Here is a 17,831-nt window from a genome sequence, read left to right as displayed (position 1 = left end):
GAGCCCGGCCCCGATGCATGTCACCCACCCGTGTCTGCCATGCGCCTTGCCTGCCTGGTCTGCGAGCTGTCAGTGCTGTTGGTGTGATGTTTCGTCCGTGAGCTTTCCTGTGGGTGGCAGTTCACTGTGACCTTGACCGTCTGAAAAGCCACTGGGAGAGAATCAGACCAGAGGGCCAGTTCCTGTTAAACATCCTGAGGACCCTGCTCGTTGGCATCTCCAACCTTAATCTGATGTAGGGTTTGCACAGAACAGCCGGTGCCATGGCGAGGCCCCTGGGAAAGAGGAAGGAGAGGTGATGTAGTGGAGGTGGAGAGGCCGTGGGTCCCTCCTGGTCACCAGCTCCTGGGATCTCTGATCGAGGCCCCAGCGAGAGGTTAAGGTGGGGTCCTTACCTATGAGAGGCATCAGAGCTGAGCCACATGCCTGCGTCCCTGAGGCAGGCCACATGGTCAGGGCCACTCCTGCGGCAGGAGTCTTTGGCTAAAGTGAGAGAGCAGCCATTCTGAGTGACCTTGAAGTCACCTTGGAACAGCTGTCTCCAAGAGGCTGCAGTGAGACTTCATACGTGGAACGACTGTGAGTTTGTAGAAGGACTGGAGTGTGGGTTGATTCCCCAGGCCCCGAAGTGAGCAGATGAGGCAAGACCCAGGGTGGCGTTCCCTGACAAAGCCCATGCCCATGGCTGGAAGAGCTGACCCTGGGCGTCCTGCCCCCTCGCCTGGTCAGTAGAGCATTGGGCACCTGCAGCGTTGGGCACCCAGGACCACTCAGGCTGCAAGCTCGAGTGTGGCTGTTTAACAAGTCAGATGTTGATGCCCCTGCGGCACCCACTTCCCAAACTCGTTGCACAGCTGAGGCTCCATGTGAGTTGGTGCTTTCTTCTTCCTCTCTTCCTGAGAGTCACGGGGGGCCGACGGCTGAGTTACAAAGCCCTGAGCCTCCTCTGCACCTTCCTCTGGTGGGCACAATCTCCTTTTAAGGAGAGAAAGTGGAACTTCAAGTAGGTACATAGATGATAGAAATGCAAAGAGGAAGGGCATCAAAGACTTCAAACCACACAAGCAGGTGGTTTCCTATGTTGGGGGGGTGGGGGCGGCCTGCTGCCAGCTCTTCCCAGCCCGGCCCTGCCTGGAGAGCAGCTTTGGTTCAGAAAGAGAAGGGCAGGTGTGCCTCTCCAGGGCAGAGCAGGGTGTGCTGGTACGTGCAAAAACCTGCCCCTTGGGGGTGTCCTGTTGTGTTGGAGGTGAAAGGAGAGGCCCCTGGAGCAGCTGCAGGGTTAGACACAGGGGACGTGAGGGCTCCCGTGCTGGTGGGATTTTCATGGTTGTTGTCAGACCCGATCTGACCTGGAGACGGTTAGAAGTAAAGCCAAAGGAGCTGGGAGTTGAGAAGCGGGGGCCACACAGGGCCCAGCAACAACCCAGAGACCCCTCCAAGCAGGGGCCCTGCGGCAGGAGCAGTAACAGGAAGCCCAAAGGTCCCTTCTCTCCCGGTGCCACAGGGCTGGGGGCTGTACTAGGGCTGGGAGCCAGCCAGCTCCCGGGGCCAGCACCCCCAGCTCTCTGTCCCGTGTGGGCGGGGGGGGGGGGGGTCAGGGGTCTGTCTGTGCTGAGTGCCCTGAGGTCTGGAGGCAGACAGTGACAGGGCAGCCGGTCTTGTCCCTAGACCTGGCCAGGTGCCTGCTGGCTCTGGCCCCCGCCCCCTCCAGGACACCCTGAACAGGGCCCCTTGGTCCCCTCACACCCAGGCCGGACTCATCCAGGGCTCACTCTTTCTGCCCTGGCCCACCCAGCCCGTGCCCCCTACCCTTCAGGTCTGCAGCCTAAAACCCAGGCCCAAGGTGGGTGGAGGGCAGTAGGGGGGCAGCTAGGCCTGGTCCCAGCACCAACACCCCGGGGCAGCCTGCAGCCTGGGCGGGGGGGCCGTGGAAAGTGGGGGAGATGACACCTAGAGTGCTGAGTCTGGGCAGCCAGGGAGCAAGACCCCTCCGTGGACAGCCCACCCACCCACCAGGACCCCAGTGCCACCTGGCAGAGAGCCGGTCCCACTGGGAATGAAGGACCCTGAGCCGGGCCGGGCAGGAGGGAGGCTGGGGCCCCTGGGGTGGTTCTCAGCCTAGATCTCAAAGCAGATGGAATTCCTACAGAATCACCCCCCCCAAGGAGGTGGGGAAGATTAGGGGTGCTGGGGGAGACGATCGGGGCCAGGGCACTGCTGGGCGCTGCCAAGGCCAGGGGCTGGCCCGCCCACCCCTGGGCGCCTGAGAGTCTAGTGCAGCCCACCACCCCGCTCGCCTCTACCCTCACCCCGGGCCGTGCCGAGCAGCCTCGCCCGCCCACCCACCTGGTAACTGCTGTGTTAACGGCCCCAGAACGCGGAGGAGAACTCTCGCATCTCCATCACCTTCTTCCGCCTCTTCCGGGTCATGCGTCTGGTCAAGCTGCTGAGCCGCGGGGAGGGCATCCGGACACTGCTGTGGACCTTCATCAAGTCCTTCCAGGTAGCCAGCCCTGCCCACCCCACCCCAGATCCTCCCAGACGGTGCTCCCAGCTTAGCATCAGCATGGGGCAGTCACCCCCTCCCAGAGGCGGTCCAGCAGGGTCTGCTCATCACACCCACTTACAGACTTCACCAGACCACCTAGGACCTGGTATCCCCAAGGGGCCTCAGGGCTGCCAACTGCAGGGTTGATCTCTGCTCCCAAGAGTCACTTCCTCCTAAAAGTGGGATAGCTGGCCCTGGCCCTGTCCTCTCTAACGAGTCTCATACATGTCTGAGGTTGGAAGAAGCACAGTTGTTAGGTCCCCGAACTTCCTGAAGACGCTGGCGTAGTGACCCCTGTACCTGAAACTCCTGACTGCAGGTTTCCTGAGACAGAGATCCCCAGTGTGGAGGGGCCCAGGGACAGGATCGGGGTGGGTCCTGACCCAAATGTGTAGGACTGAAGTTGCAGCCAGAGGAAGAGGCTGGGCTGTCGGGGCACTCCACCCCACCCACCAGGACAGGTGCCTCCCCACTCCCTCCCAGCCATCTGCTCCAGGGATCTGAGTGGTCTCAGTGGGGGTCTGGCCTGGGCCTACCCCAGCGTCCAAGAGCCACGGGTGACTGCAGGCCTCACAAACTCACCCACCCCCAACAGTTTCTGGGCTGGCAAGGGGGCTGAGGAGCAGGCCTGAAGGTGGACGGACACTCCATGGGCCTGAGGCACCACCTGGAGGTGTGTGGGCTCTGTCCATGCTCTGCAAGCCCAAGGCCTCCCCAGGAGGAGGCAGGGACACTGAGCAAGTAAGATGCAGGGACCAACCACAGGCCAGTGCTGCCTGAGCATTTTGTGAGCCTTAAGTCAGCCAGCCCCCCAAATCCCTGAGGTCACTACTCCTCCTCCCATTTCTCAGGTAAGGACACTGAGGCTCAGAGAGGTTAAGCCCACCCAGGAAGCAGGCTTGAACTAGGGTCTTGTCTTGTTTAGGGCCCCTTGGTCCTGCCTTTGCTCCACCTGGGGAACAGCTTACAGCTGTGGTGGGGACTGGTGGGTATCCCCCCGGCCCTCCGGCTGCATGAGGACATGTGGGTGGCAGGAGGGCTTTGTGCTCACTCTAGATTGTTTCTGCCGAGGGAGCATCATGCTGTCTCAAGCTCAGTGCCCAGTTTTTTGGGTCCCTCGCCCCAGATCTCAGGTGCCTGAAACCATGGGGAGGGGTGGGGTCAAAACCAGACTCAGGCTCCCCTCAGTACCCAAAACATCCGTGGGGCTTCTGGAAGTGCCCCCTGAGCCTGGCAGCAGCTGGTGGCTGCAGAAATGCTGCCGCAGGGAGGGGTCCCGCAACCAGCCTTACACATGCATGTCCCGCAGGCCCTACCCTATGTGGCCCTCCTGATCGTGATGCTGTTTTTCATCTACGCCGTGATCGGGATGCAGGTAGGACGGGCTTCTAGCCTCCAGCCCACTTCCCCTGATGCCCCTCTTCTGGGGTCAAAGAGGTCACCGGAAGTGTCACTTCTCCTCCCACCCACATGGTGTCCTGTGGGTGCACAGCTAAGAGACCCTCTCTCCCCGTGGCCCCCGGCCTGGGTTCCACTCTCTATAGGGAGAAACTCCCCCAAGTTACACAATGAATTGTTAATTATTCCTCACTGAAGTTTTATTTTAAGAGAAAAGAAAATGTTGTCAAGAATCTGCAGCCAAAAGAGAAAGAGGAAGGCCAGTGAGCCTTGCCCCTGCGCGGACACACAGTCGCGGTCTCCGCCTCTACCCGCTCTCCCAGGGCCCCTCCCGAGGGCTGGGGGTGCTATTCTTGAATGTTTGCCCAAAGTGGGGGGCTGGGATGGGGGCTGGACAAGGCAGCAGGTGCCTGCCCCCATGAGGCCCTCTGGGTCCCAAAGGGGACTTTGTTCAGCTTATGAGCCAGGCTGTCCAGGGTCAGCTATGACCCCTGAAAAGACCATTGGATGCTGAGTGGGAACCACAACCACTGTGTCCACGGCTCACTGATCCCATCCTCTCTCCTGCCAGGTGTTTGGGAAAATTGCCCTGAATGACACGACAGAGATCAACAGGAACAACAACTTCCAGACCTTCCCCCAGGCTGTGCTGCTCCTCTTCAGGTGGGTTTTCTGACAGCCAAGGCCTGGTGCAGCCAAATAAATAAATATTTAAAAAAGGAAGACAACCTCTTTCATGTACAGATAATGTTCTTGTCTGGGCATCCTGCCATAACAAATGCCACGGACGGATGGAGAGGTACAAACAGCAGGCATTTTTTCCTCACATTTCTGGAGGCTGGAAGGTCAAGGTCAGGGTTACCAATGATTCCCATCCTGGTGGGAGCCTCTTCCTGGGCAGCAGACAATGTCCTGATCCCTGTGTCCCCGCTCCGTGGGGAGAGAGGAGAGCGCGTCTCTTTCCTGTTATAAAGATGCTGCTCTCACCACACACCCCCAGCCCAACGACCTGTTCTAAACCTAAGTGCCTGCCAGCACTGTCACACTGATGTTTGGGGCTGCTACATGCGAATTCTGAGGGGACACAAACATTCCATCCATATCAGGCAGTAGCTAATCCATAAATATAATAGATGAGCTCATACACCATCACTGTCTCAACATGATACTACAAGTTTTATCCCATGTAATAAGACGAGAAAAGTAAACCAGAGGGTAAGAATTCGAGAAGAAACAGAATTAAATGCCAAAGAAATGGATTGCCGAAGACAACGAGAAACAGTCCAACTTAAAAATGAGCAGAGAAGTTGAGTATTGCTCCAAAGAAGATATGTGAATGACCAATGAGCACATGAAAAATGTTCAACATCACGAATCATCAGAGATATGCAAATTAAAACTACAGTGAGACACCATCCCACACCATCAGGATGGCTACTATGAGAGGACAAGTCCTGCTGAGGGGGTGGAGATATTGGAACATCTGTGCAATCCTAGTGAGAATGTAAAATGACAACAGCCACTGTGGAGGAACAGTATTATGGTTCCTCAAAATATCAAAAATAGATTAAAAATTCCGTATGACCCAGCAATTCCACATGTGAGTATATACTAATACCTAAAATAATCGAAAGCACGGTATCAAAGAGATACCTGCACCCTTATCTTCATGGCAGCAGCATTCACAGTAGCTACAGCTTGTCAGCAACTTCAGGTCCTTCGAGAGAAGAATGGATGAGCACAATGTGGTTACAACACAGCGGAACGTGATTCAGCCTTAAAAAGGAAGGAAGTTCTGACTCCTGCTATGACATAGACGAATCTTGAGGCCATGATGCTCAGTGAAACAAGTCATAAAAGGCCAGGTTTCCTGTACGATTCCACTTACAGGAGGTACTTGGTCAAAATCATTGTTGTCGTTCAGTCGCTCAGTCATGTCAGATTCTTTGCGACCCCATGGACTGCAGCACGTCAGGCTTCCCTGCCCTTCACCATCTCCCAGAGTTTGCTCAAACTCCTATCCGTTGAGTCCGTGATGGCATCCCACCATCTCATCCTCTGCCCTCCCCCTCTCCTCTTGCCCTCAATCTTTCTCAGGATCAGGGTCTTTTCCAATGAGTCAGTTCTTCACATCAGGTGGCCAAAGTATTGGAGTTTCAGCTTCAGCATCAGTCCTTCCAATGAATATTCAGGACTGATTTCCTTTAGGATTGACTGGTTTGATCTCCTTGCTATCCACGGGACTCTCAAGAGTCTTCTCCGACACCAAAGTTCAAAAGCATCACTTATTCGGCACTAAGCCTTCTTTATGGTCCAACTCTGACATCCGTACATGACTACTGGAAAAAGCATAACAGCTTTGACTATATGGACCTTTGTTGGCAAAGTAATGTCTCTGCTTTTTAATATGCTGTCTAGGTTTGTCATAGCTTTTCTTTCAAGGAGCAAGCATCTTTTAATTTCATGGCTGCAGTCACCATCTGCAGTGATTTTGGAGCCCAGAAAAATAAAATCTTGTCACTGCTTCCACTTTTCCCCCTCTGTTTGTCATGAAGTGATGGGACCAGATGCCATGATCTTAGTTTTTTCAATGTTGAGTTTTAAACCAGCTTTTTCTCGCTCCTCTTTCACCCTCATTGAGAGGCTCTTTAGTTCCTCTTGGCTTTCTGTCATTAGAGTGGTATCACCTGCATATCTGAGGTTGTTGATGTTTCTCCCGGAAATCTTAATTCTAGCTTGTGATTCATCCAGCCTGGCATTTCACTTGATGTACTCTGTATATAAGTTAAATAAGCAGGGTGACAGTATACACACTTGACGTACTCCTTTCCCAATTTGGAACCAGTCCATTGTTCCATGTCCGGTTCCAACTGTTGCTTCTTGCCCTGCATGCAAGTTTCTCAGGAGGCAGGTAAGGTGGTCTGGTATTCCCATCTCTTTCAGAATTTTCCAGTTTGTTGTGATCCACACAGTCAAAGGCTTTAGCATAGTCAATGAAGCAGAAGTAGATGTTTTCTGGAATTCCCTTGCTTTTCACTTTCTCCCAGCGCAACCAATAATAAATACATAAATTTTTTTTTTAATTTGGTTACCTGGACAGGAGAAGATGAAGCATATTTCTATCTCCTATGGAACCCCAAAATAAATTTCATAGTAAGGGTTATTATGAAATTATTATGAAAAGCAAAATTTTGGACCTTTTAGAACATATAGAAGAATATTTTTACAACCTAGAATACAGCAGGATTTTTCAGACATGATGCAAAAAAGCAAAAAACTAAAGAAAAATAACAATTTGACCACACTGAAATTTAAAACTTCTATTCTTTATAATACACCATTAGTGGAGCTGGGAACGAGCCACAGAATGGAAGACATTGCTTGTGAGGTGTGTAACTGACAGAGGATTCGTATAAAGAATGTATGAAGATGCCACAAATGAACAGAAAGACAGATAGCCGAGGAGGCAGACGGCAAACACCTGCTGTTTCAGCAGATGAAATAAAATTTCTCATCATCTTAAAACCAAATTAAAACAGCAGTAAATTTTTATTTCATACCCATCGCATAAACGATATTTTTTAAAATTCACTAATACCAAGAGTTGACGCATCTAAACTCAGAAAAGAAGAGGAAGGAATGGAGGGGCAGGGGGTGGGGGGGGAGGGGGGAGGGACTAGTAAAAAGCACAAACTCTCAGCTGTCAGATGAGTGAGGTCTAAGGTCCAACCTGTAAAATGGTGACTGTAGTTGATGACTCGGATCCTATCACTGAGACTTGCTAAGACAGTAGAACTTAAATGTTCTCACCAACAATAAAAGATAAACCTGCAAGGGATGGGTGTGTTATCAGGGGGAGGAGCCCTTTCTGATGGGCATGCACATCAGATCGTTGTGATCTGCACTCCAGCTCACAGTCTGGCTTGTCTGTCAGGCCCCAGTGAAGCTGAGGAAAGAGCCGGCACATTTGTAGAGCGGTGGTGTCTCTCCTGCCTAATGCCAGAGCCTGAATCGGACGGACGCTTGGATAACAAGCAGGGTCAAGCATCGGGAGGACCCACCTGCTGTCCACTGGCGAGTCCACCTGGAAGCCGGCTCCCACAAAGGCCCTGCGTGGTGGCTGCAGGCTCCCTGGTGGCAGCGCAGGAAGGAAAAGCCTCATCACTTGGGCTTTAATGGAATACAGGGCACCCGCTACACAGGGTGACTGAACCAGAACTAAAATGCATCCAGATGGCTAAATCTCAGCACTTAACAGGGATTGCAGAAAGAGGGGCTTTTCAGAAAAGATGCGATCTGTTCCCTTTCCCAGAAAACTTTCAGGCGTGCAGACAGTGTTGTATGTCTTCATATTCTGTGGATACTCCAGCACTGGGGGACTGAGAAGCCCCAGACCCAATTTAGTGGTTCCCCCAGGAGGAGGGCTGTGTGAGCCGCTCTGGGCGTGGTCTCTCGCAGGTGCGCCACCGGGGAGGCCTGGCAGGACATCATGCTGGCCTGCATGCCCGGCAAGAAGTGCGCCCCCGAGTCAGAGCCGGGCAACAGCACGGAGGGGGAGACGCCCTGCGGCAGCAGCTTTGCCGTGTTCTACTTCATCAGCTTCTACATGCTCTGCGCCTTCCTGGTGAGCGGGGTGGGCCCGGCAGCCTCGGGTGCTGGGCGTGTGGTCCCGGCCAGGCTGGCAAGGCTGCGTCTCCGGAACAGTCCAACACGCTGGGAGGGGCAGGAGCTGGGCCGGGTGAGCTCAGCCATACCCTTCTCGCCCATTCTTGGCTCCTGCCTTCCTCCCCGAGGACAGGAGGCCGCTTCAGCATCTCTGGCACTTTGATGAGGAGCGAGGGAAGGGTGGTGGACAGTGTCCCCTGTCCTTGGCAGCCCCACCAGGCAGCTGGGTGTGAGGGGAAGCTGCCAGCCCACAGTGGGGTTCATGCCACATCACTGAGGGGAGCTGGTCAGGTCCTCAGTCAAGAGAGCCACGTCCCGGGGGCCAGTGTTTCCATGGTGCCATGTGGCTGGCCTTTCAGGAACGCTGGCCTCCAAGCACGTGGCCCTGACAGCCCCATGTGCAGGAAGGGTCACTGAGGCAGCTCTCCGCGCCCATCCTCTGCAGATCATCAACCTCTTCGTAGCCGTCATCATGGACAACTTTGACTACCTGACGAGGGACTGGTCCATCCTGGGTCCCCACCACCTGGACGAGTTTAAGAGAATCTGGGCGGAGTACGACCCCGAAGCCAAGTGAGTGCCCAGGGGGAAACCCGAGCCCCCAGCCCACATGTGGGAAAGAGGGTCGAAACGGGTTAGCACTGGGCGGACCCACTGCAAATCCTGACCTGCACAGGATGCCAGGGCCAAGGGTCAAGGGCCAGCAATAGGAGGCCTTAGGCTGAGTCAAGACCATGTCAGCTATTTTCCGTTGAACAGGCAGGCGGTCCTGGTGTTGCAGCAACCAGTATGTACTTGAGTCAGGACGTCTGGGCCGGGCAGGGCCTGGCTGTATCCCTGCCACACTCCATCAGTCCAGCCATCATGTTTGGTTGACTCTCAGGAAAATGTGAGATGGTCAGATGGTTGGTTGATAAAAGCAGCAGTAAATACTGAGAATTTCATTGCCTGCTAAAATCCCTTCCACCTTTCATTGCCTACTGAAATATAGCACTGATGGAAAATTGCTCCTTAGAAATCTAAACATGTAGATTGTTTTTGGAGTTTTACCACCCAGTTCTACAGCTCGGCACCAGTTTGATCACTAGGGTCCAGCTGTGGAGAGTTCCTCCCACAGGAGACCCCACCCTTGGTCACAGGCATCCTGGGCTGCTGGCCTAGGCCTTCCCCCTGACCTTTCCTCCTCTCCTGCCTCTTCCAGGGGACGCATCAAACACCTGGATGTGGTGACCCTGCTCCGACGGATTCAGCCCCCCCTGGGTTTTGGGAAGCTGTGCCCTCACCGCGTGGCTTGCAAAGTAAGAGATGGACTGGGCTCATGGGAGACACAGCATGGGGGGCGAGACACCTCCGGGTACCCCTGGCAGGCCAGTGAGCCTCTACGGGGATGAGGGTAGTCTTCATGAGCCTAAAGAAAGGATTGAGCCAAAACAGGCATTGGGGCTCCTTCCTGCTGCATATACATCCTCAGATAGTGAAGGAACCCTGGGTTGACGTGCACACATGTTTTGAGGCTCCCCCCACCCCACTCCCACATCCTCCTGCCTTGGAGGTACCTCAGGGGTTCCACAGGCGGGTCCTTCGAGAACCGGTGGCTGTGCTGACGCTGCGCCCCCTCCCCAGCGCCTAGTCTCCATGAACATGCCCCTGAACAGCGACGGGACCGTCATGTTCAACGCCACGCTGTTTGCCCTGGTCCGGACGGCCCTGAGGATCAAGACAGAAGGTAAGGTCATGGGGGTGTCCGGGAGCCCTAGTGGACCAGCCAGAGCAGAGTTCGGCGCCTGCGGTATCCCAGGGCCTCCCGCCCTTGGGGTGTCAGAGCTGCAGCCCAGCGTGATCCTCCTCCACCCCCCTGCCCCGGGGACATTAGCAGGACCAGGCCTGCTCAGGCGGCCTTTGTTCCTTGAGTGGCCTCCTTGCCTGTAACTTTTAGAGACTCTCCCAGTGACCCTTCAGGTGAAGCTCAGACGGCAGGAGGTGAGCGCTTCCTGAAGCGGGCCGAGCCTTTGCACCGTGGGGCTCTACCGGCTGCAGGTGGATCTCAGATGTTCAGCTTTCCCTGCAGAGTAAACCCTTGTCTCGTCAGGAAGGGGTCACAGTGGACGTGGCCGTGGTCCAGGTCAGCACGGACCCGCCCACATACAGGTGCCCAGCCAGCCGGCAGGTGGGGTCAGAGCCCCCTGCACTTGTTCGGGGCCAGGTCACTTGGAGGCAGGGACCGTCTTCTGGTTTGTACCACAGCAGCCCGTGGCCAGGAGCAGCTGGGCTGTGCTGACCCGCCGTCTTCGTGGCCGATTGGTGTCAGAACTGACCTGGGAGGGCAGAGGTGCACCTAGGGAGCTGCAGCTGCTCCCAGCCTCCTGCAGCAACTCTTGGAGCTGGGGCGTGCTTGAGATGGAGTCCCAGCACCTGCCCTGAACGCTGAGTCTGCATCCCATGCCAGCCGCATGCATGGGTCACCTGAGCAAAGTCTGAAACCCAGCAGCACAGTCACTAGAGAAAACCCGGAGGTGTCGTTTTTCCCTTCAGACCTTTGGATCTGAGTCTCAGGCTGCCCACCCCATCTCCCAGAGGAGCCCTGGATGGGAGGACAAGGGGGCTAGACTGTGATAACACATGACACTCTCTCCACCTCAGTTTCTTTGTGAAACAAGCAGGCGGTGATGTGTGGCACTCAGTTCAGTGGACAAGCCAAGAGGTGCCTTCCCTCAACTAAATCCCCCCACAAAATGACAGAAATACCCATGATGAAGAACAAGAATAGGGTCATCAAGACCCATGTCAAAATTAGGAGCTAATATTAAAAAAAAAAAAAACTCTTAGTAGTTCAAGTTTGGCTGCTCAATAAAAAGAAACTCAGGCTGAAGAGTGGCCAAGGCCATAAGTCAAGTTGGAATAAGCATGAACAGTCCTGTTTCTGCTGAGAAAAGACTGGAACAGATACATATTGGGTGTACATGTGTGTGTGACCAGAGGAGCTCCAAAGGAAGCTTGCTGACACGTTAGCTGTGGTTGCCACAAGTGTTGGACCTGGCCGTGACTTCTGTTCACTTCTTTTACCTTCTTCCCTTTCCCAAACTTTCCACAATGACTGTGATTACAATTCTGTCCAAGAGGGAAGGTTTGTTTTTCCAAGGAGGGAAGAAATGAAGACTCTTGAAAGGAGCATGCTGTGGTCCTGAAGGCTTGATGTAAAGTAAGCACGTACATTTTAATCCTGTGGAAGAATGCAAAACACCGATGCCTGAAGCCCAGAGTCAGCATCATCAAGATACTCGTCAGACCGAAGCAGGTCCCAGCCGAAGAGCCAGACACGCACAGCCCATCCCAAGGAATGCACTCTGAGACCAAGAGAGAAGCTGGCCATGTGGGAGCTAGTCAAGCCAGGAATTAAAGGAAATTCACCCGCCAGCAAAGGGCTGGCGTCTCATCCCATCCTGCTCTCCCGCTGCCGAGTCACGTCACCCAGCCACTGTGGGCGCCCTCTCGGAAGGTCTGGAGTCCAGCCGCGAGGCAGCAACTTCTCTGCTCAGGGGCCTCCAGGCCAAAAGCAACCTGTTGACCAGGACGGGTCCTCTTCCCGGGGCTCAGGGGAGATTCCCCTTCCAGCCCACTCAGGCTGTCTGTCAGAAGACTCACTCCCCACAGACTGAGACCGGCTGCAGCTGGGCCGCTGCAGCCCCAAGCTCCACGCAATCAAGGAGGCCTCCCTTGTCTTTGGCCCACTTCACACATGATTTTTGTCTGTTTTTTGTTGTGTGCTGTTTTTTGCTGAGGCCTAAGTGACATATAACATTACGTTAGTTTCAGGTGAACAAAACAACAATCCTGTTATTTGTTTATATTGCAAAACAACCACCACACATTTAGACAACACTCATCACCTCACAAGGTTACAATCTTTTTCTTGTGATGGGGACTTTTAAGATCCTCTCTAAGCAACTTGCAGATACACAGCCCAATATTGCTGCAGTTCCCATGCTGTGCTTGACATCCCCAGGACGTGTGTGTTTTATAGCTAGGAGTTTGCACCCAAGAGCGCCCCCCTTGTGAAGGGCTCCTGGGGTAAGCCCAGGCCCCCCGAACAACCTCCCTGTCCTCAGGGCCCATGTACCGTATCACATCACCTGATCGCAGGGTGAGACCCCGTGTTCAGTCCTGGGGCCATGCAGGGAATGTGCACTGGTGGTGGTGGGCGGGAGCCAGGGTGTGCTGGCCCCAGCCAGCTTCCCAGTACCCTCTGACAGCTGTGGGCCTCAGCTCTCTGAGAAAGTAGACCCCTAGGGGCCCCCGATCTCAGGACCCCGTCTCCTGGTTTCTGCTCCACACGAGGTTTGGCTGCCTCTGCGGGAGGAGACCCAACAGAAGCCTTCAACTCAGAGGCCCCCGGGTATGGACACTCTCGCGGGTCTGCAGGGGGACCACTCTTCCTCCCAGTGGCCCTCCTGGCAGGTCGCCATTGGGCTCAGTCTGGCCCTCGCAGCCCCCACGAGAAGAAGCCGCAAGTGAGATGCAGGGTCACCCTGGCTGCCAAGCAGTAGGTAGGGAGCAGGGGAGAGCTGGCCAAGAGGGCACGGAGGTGGGCTGCGGGAACCTGCAGAGGAAGAGACAGAACCCACGTTCAGGGCCACTGGGCAGAGCCCTCGGGCAGCCAAGTGGGCTCCCGCACAGGGACCAGCCCAGCCCACCAGAGGCCCTGGGGACAGCTGCCAGTCAGCCTGCGTCCCCCACAGGGAACCTGGAACAGGCCAATGAGGAGCTGCGGGCCATCATCAAGAAGATCTGGAAACGCACCAGCATGAAGCTGCTGGACCAAGTGGTGCCGCCCGCAGGAGGTGAGTACCCCCCACTGTCCTGGGCACATGCAGGTCCCACATTCAGCCTGCGGGAGACCTGCCTCTTCCGACTGGAGCCTGGTCCTAGCCTGAGGTCACTGGGGAAGCCAGGCAGGCCCCTGGATCCCTGCAGGTTTGGGAGAACTTCAAGCAAACTGCAAGGTAGAGGCTTTCCTATAACCCACCCGGCTGGGTGCTGTGGGAATGACAGGGCCCTGGAGGAAGAACCCCGGGATCCCCTCTTTTATTCCTCCTGAGGCGGGTTATGAGCTCCCGGGACCCCTGTTTGTTCCTCCTTGACGACCCTGTCTAGCTGTCCTGCGTATTCAATTACTAAAATATAACATTTTAATACAAAATATATTGTGGGATTGGCCGAAAAGTTCATCCAGATTTTTCTGTAAGATGCTCCTTCAGAAAAGCCCAAGCAAACTTTCTGGCCGACTCAATATAATCAAAGTTTTTCAATGAATAAATGCTCAGGGTCAATTGTGCCCAAAGCTGTGGGCACCTGGAGCTTCGGGATCACAGAATAGTCAGTTAACAAGCTCAGTTAGGTTTTAAAAGCAAGGTGGGAAATCATTTTGATGATATGCTAATTTTTCTGTGAGAATGGAGAGGATAATAATATATTTGGGGCTTCCCTGGTGGCTCAGCAGTAAAGACTCTCCTTGCAATGTAGGAACTGAAGGAGACTCAGGTATGATCTCTGGGTTGGGAAGATCCCCTGGAGAAGGGAATGGTTATCCACTCCAGTATTCTTGCCTGGAGAGTCCCATGGACAGAGGAGCCTGGTGGGCTACAGTCCGTAGGACCACAAAGAATTAGACACAACTGAAGCAACTGAGCATGCATGCAAGAATATAGTTGCTTACGTGCAGAAAGTATTTGCATAAAGAATCTCTGGGAAAATACTCAGGAAATGAATGAGAAAGGTTATCTGAAAGGAAACGGGAGTGGAAGGGCTACCCTTCACTGTACACAGGTCTTTTTGTATATTTTTGTCCTTTTCAACCATGTGCGTGGAGAGTGTCTTCTCAAAAAAATTAAATTGATTGCTTCTCAACCTTTTGACTAAGATCAAGTGTTGTATCTGTTCTTATCAGTTTAAAAAAGTTAAACTGAGAAAACCTAAGAAGCTGAGGACACTCGGACAGGGTCCAAGCCCCCATTTACCTCCAACCCTGTCCTCCCTTGGCTCTCAGATGACGAGGTCACGGTGGGCAAGTTTTACGCTACTTTCCTGATTCAAGAGTATTTCCGGAAGTTCAAGAAGCGCAAAGAGCAAGGCCTGGTGGGCAAGCCCTCCCAGAGGAACGCCCTGTCCCTGCAGGTGAGGGGCCCTTGCCCCTGGAGGCCTGGCACCTCCTCCCACCTCCACCAGGCCCCAAGCTCCCACGGGTCCCTTCCTGAAATTCCGAGCTTGCAGGGGGACCCTTCCCTCCCACCCTGCCTCGTACACCCGCTGCCCTCTGTAGTCCTGGACTCTCAGTCCCCCTGAGCTCAGGGAGTGGGGGGAAGGGCTGGGGGTCTGCTGACGTCTCTGAGACTGCCCCCCAACGTGCCTGCGCCCCCTGTGGACCCCCGGAGCTGGCCTCCTTGGGGAGAAGCAGAGGGGAAGGTGGGGGTGGGTCGGGTAGGCGCCTGGGCCCTCATGCCCTGTCCCCTTGGCCCAGGCTGGCCTGCGCACCCTGCACGACCTGGGGCCCGAGATCCGCCGGGCCATCTCTGGGGACCTGACCGCCGAGGAGGAGCTGGACAAGGCCATGAAGGAGGCGGTGTCCGCAGCCTCGGAAGATGACATCTTCAGGGTAGGTGGGCACTCTGGCCGCAGTCTACAGCCTCCATAAGCTGGGTTTGGGGCAGGAGGGTGAGTGTCCTGAACCCGAGGAAAAAGCCCTGGGTCTTTGGTAAAACCAGCCCTGTCCCCCGAGTTCTCCCATCCCTCTCCCCTCTCCTCCCCTCGCCTCTCCTCCCAGCTCTCCCCACCCCACCCCTGCCATTCCTCTCAGCTTTCCCCACCCCACCCCTGCCACTCCCCTCAGCTCTCCCCACCCCCCTCCCTCAGCCTCCATCAAAGCCTAGTCCTTCTCAAGCTCACAGAGCATCCCCTGGAGGAGCAGGAAGCCATTTTCCTAAGGAAGTGCTTCTGAGGAGATGCTTCTTCGTTACACATTGCAAAGTGGTGGCCTTGGGGCCACATTTCAGCCACAGGCCTATTTTGTCTGCCAACCTTTGAACGCATGGCACATTCAAAAAATCTAGACTTCCAGCCTCTCTTGCAAAAATCAGAAGACATGCAGTATCAGGCAGCAGGCACCTGGAAGCCAGTGGCGATCTGGACTTGGACCATGAGGTCTCCAGTCCCAAGCATCCCCTCCGGCCCCCCACCTTGCTGGATACTGAGGCTCCCAGCAGTACTAACCGTGAAAACTAGAGCCCGCTGGGATCCTGAGGCCCTTGTACCCAGACCTCTTCACGAACCCCAAGGCACTCGGCTAAAAATCCTACAGCGAATGAGACACTGCCACCCAGATCTAAGCCAAAGCTGCTCACCCTGCCCTCCCAGCCCCGCCAGGCTCCCAGGCGGCAGGAACACGGGGTGAGAGGGGCCCGGACCCTGAGGCCGTCCTGTCCTTGCCATTCTCCTCCCCATGACTGTGAAAGGTCCCTCACTGAATGGCTCAGGGACACGCTAGCGTGTCAGCGTGACCTGAGAGACCCCAGGTCTCCTGGCAGAGGCTCCTTGCCCAGGACAGGGAGGGAAGCTGGGAGAAACATGGACTCCAGATTTTAAATCTAAGACTCTCCAGGGAAGGAGGCCTTGGTTGGTGTACTTGCTGTGGTGATTCTCAGAACTGCTTGGCCAGCGCAGTTTCCAGCTCACTGAGCCAGCCGGGTCCCTGTCTGTCAATCCCCTTGGCACCTTCTGGCCCCTTTCTCCCCCTCTTGGCTCCCAAGAGCCTGCCCACCCCAGGGAAGGATCTCCATTCCAGACAGTCGCTGCACCTGCCCCCCCATCCCATTGGTCCTGGAAGGAGGTCCTGTCACCCCTCCATCTGTGGTTCCCCCAGGGGTCTCAGGGGACTGCCTGGGCCCTTCCAAGCTGCCAGGCCCGTGAGCGAGAGACTGGGTCGGCTGGGTGCTGCCCAGCGCGGTTGAGCTCCCTCCCTCCCCCGCGGGCCAGCGCCTTCACAGAGCGCCCTCTCTCTGTCTCTCTTCCCCCGCAGAGGGCTGGCGGCCTGTTCGGCAACCACGTGGGCTACTACCCCAGCGACGGCCGGGGTGCCTTCCCCCAGACCTTCACCACCCAGCGCCCCCTGCACATCAGTAAGGCAGGCAACAGCCAGGGGGACACCGAGTCCCCCTCCCACGAGAAGCTGGTGGATTCCACCTTCACCCCCAGCAGCTACTCATCCACGGGCTCCAATGCCAACATCAACAACGCCAACAACACTGCCTTGGGCCGCCGCCCCTGCCCCGCTGTCCACTCCGGTGCTGTCAGCACCTTGGAGGCCCGCGGGCCCCCCTTGTCCCCTGCCATCCGGGTGCAGGAGGCCGCGTGGAGGCACAGCTCACAGAGGTAAGCAGGGGGCACAGAGGGACTCGGGGAGGAGTGTTTGGCCGGAGATCCACCGCTCGGCCCTCAAGCTGGGGTGGACCACTGCTGCTGCCGGGACCCTGGCCAGGGGGCAAGTGGATGCTCAGGGAGGCACCGCGGCCCCACTGGCCAGCACATGTCCTGAGGTGCCCGCCTCTAGACGGGGCAGAGGAGCCCTGGCCCGACCCCTGAGATGTTCGCATCCTGGAGACACAGCAGTCTCCGGCCCCTGGGCCCTCCTCAAGTCTCTGCCCAAATCTGGCCTTGGGGCCAACCAGAACGGGACGGGCCCCTCTTCTGGAGGCTGGAAGCCCTTTGCTGGAGTGCTTGCCAGCTCTGCTCCAGATTGGGGCGATTCCTGGCCATCCTGCCAGCATCTCCAGCCCCCCGCCTTTCTCTCCTTCCACTCTCTGCTCCCTGCTGAGCCGGGACCCCCAGCTGGGATGTGCTGGGCTGGTGGTGCCCACCCCACACTCTGGGCCTCGGGCAGCATTTACATTGGCAGCTCTGGGTTCCACTGCCGGGGGATCTGGCTGCTTCACCCGAGCAGGACAGCAGTGCCAGCAGGAGGTCGGGCCCAGAAGTGACCTCTAACCCCAACCAGTGTCCTGAGCAGCCTTCGTCCCTTCCAGAAGCAGGCTCCCCGCCTTGGTGTCCGTGCCCCCTTCACCACCACGCCTGAGTTAACCAAGGCCCCAGCCCTGGGCCATATCCCTCCCCTTGAAGCTCAGCGCTGAGTGGGGGTCGGGCCAGCTCTGCCCCCAGGGTGTGCTGCCCACCT

The 17,831-nt window shown here is 56.0% G+C and overlaps 1 protein-coding gene and 1 pseudogene across 6 annotated transcripts in view; both read left to right on the top strand.

Moving 5' to 3' along the window:
* CACNA1C (calcium voltage-gated channel subunit alpha1 C) overlaps positions 1-17,831 on the top strand; it is a 379,681-nt gene that overhangs the window by 354,163 nt on the left and 7,687 nt on the right. For all 6 annotated transcript variants that reach the window (XM_061124633.1, XM_061124631.1, XM_061124634.1 and 3 more), the window contains 11 exons: positions 2,375-2,503; positions 3,858-3,923; positions 4,518-4,609; positions 8,405-8,570; positions 9,057-9,184; positions 9,813-9,909; positions 10,235-10,337; positions 13,348-13,449; positions 14,655-14,782; positions 15,126-15,260; positions 16,680-17,032. In XM_061124633.1, the coding sequence (XP_060980616.1) occupies positions 2,375-2,503; positions 3,858-3,923; positions 4,518-4,609; positions 8,405-8,570; positions 9,057-9,184; positions 9,813-9,909; positions 10,235-10,337; positions 13,348-13,449; positions 14,655-14,782; positions 15,126-15,260; positions 16,680-17,032 (1,499 nt within the window). The remainder of the gene's footprint in view (positions 1-2,374; positions 2,504-3,857; positions 3,924-4,517; positions 4,610-8,404; positions 8,571-9,056; positions 9,185-9,812; positions 9,910-10,234; positions 10,338-13,347; positions 13,450-14,654; positions 14,783-15,125; positions 15,261-16,679; positions 17,033-17,831) is intronic.
* LOC133044117 (U2 spliceosomal RNA) lies at positions 14,504-14,709 on the top strand (annotated as a pseudogene).

The sequence above is a fragment of the Dama dama genome, chromosome 22, assembly GCF_033118175.1.
Source record: "Dama dama isolate Ldn47 chromosome 22, ASM3311817v1, whole genome shotgun sequence".
Taxonomy (NCBI): Eukaryota; Metazoa; Chordata; class Mammalia; order Artiodactyla; family Cervidae; genus Dama; species Dama dama.
The sequence above is the reverse complement of the archived record's forward strand: the minus strand, read 5'-3'. Positions and strand labels throughout refer to the sequence as shown.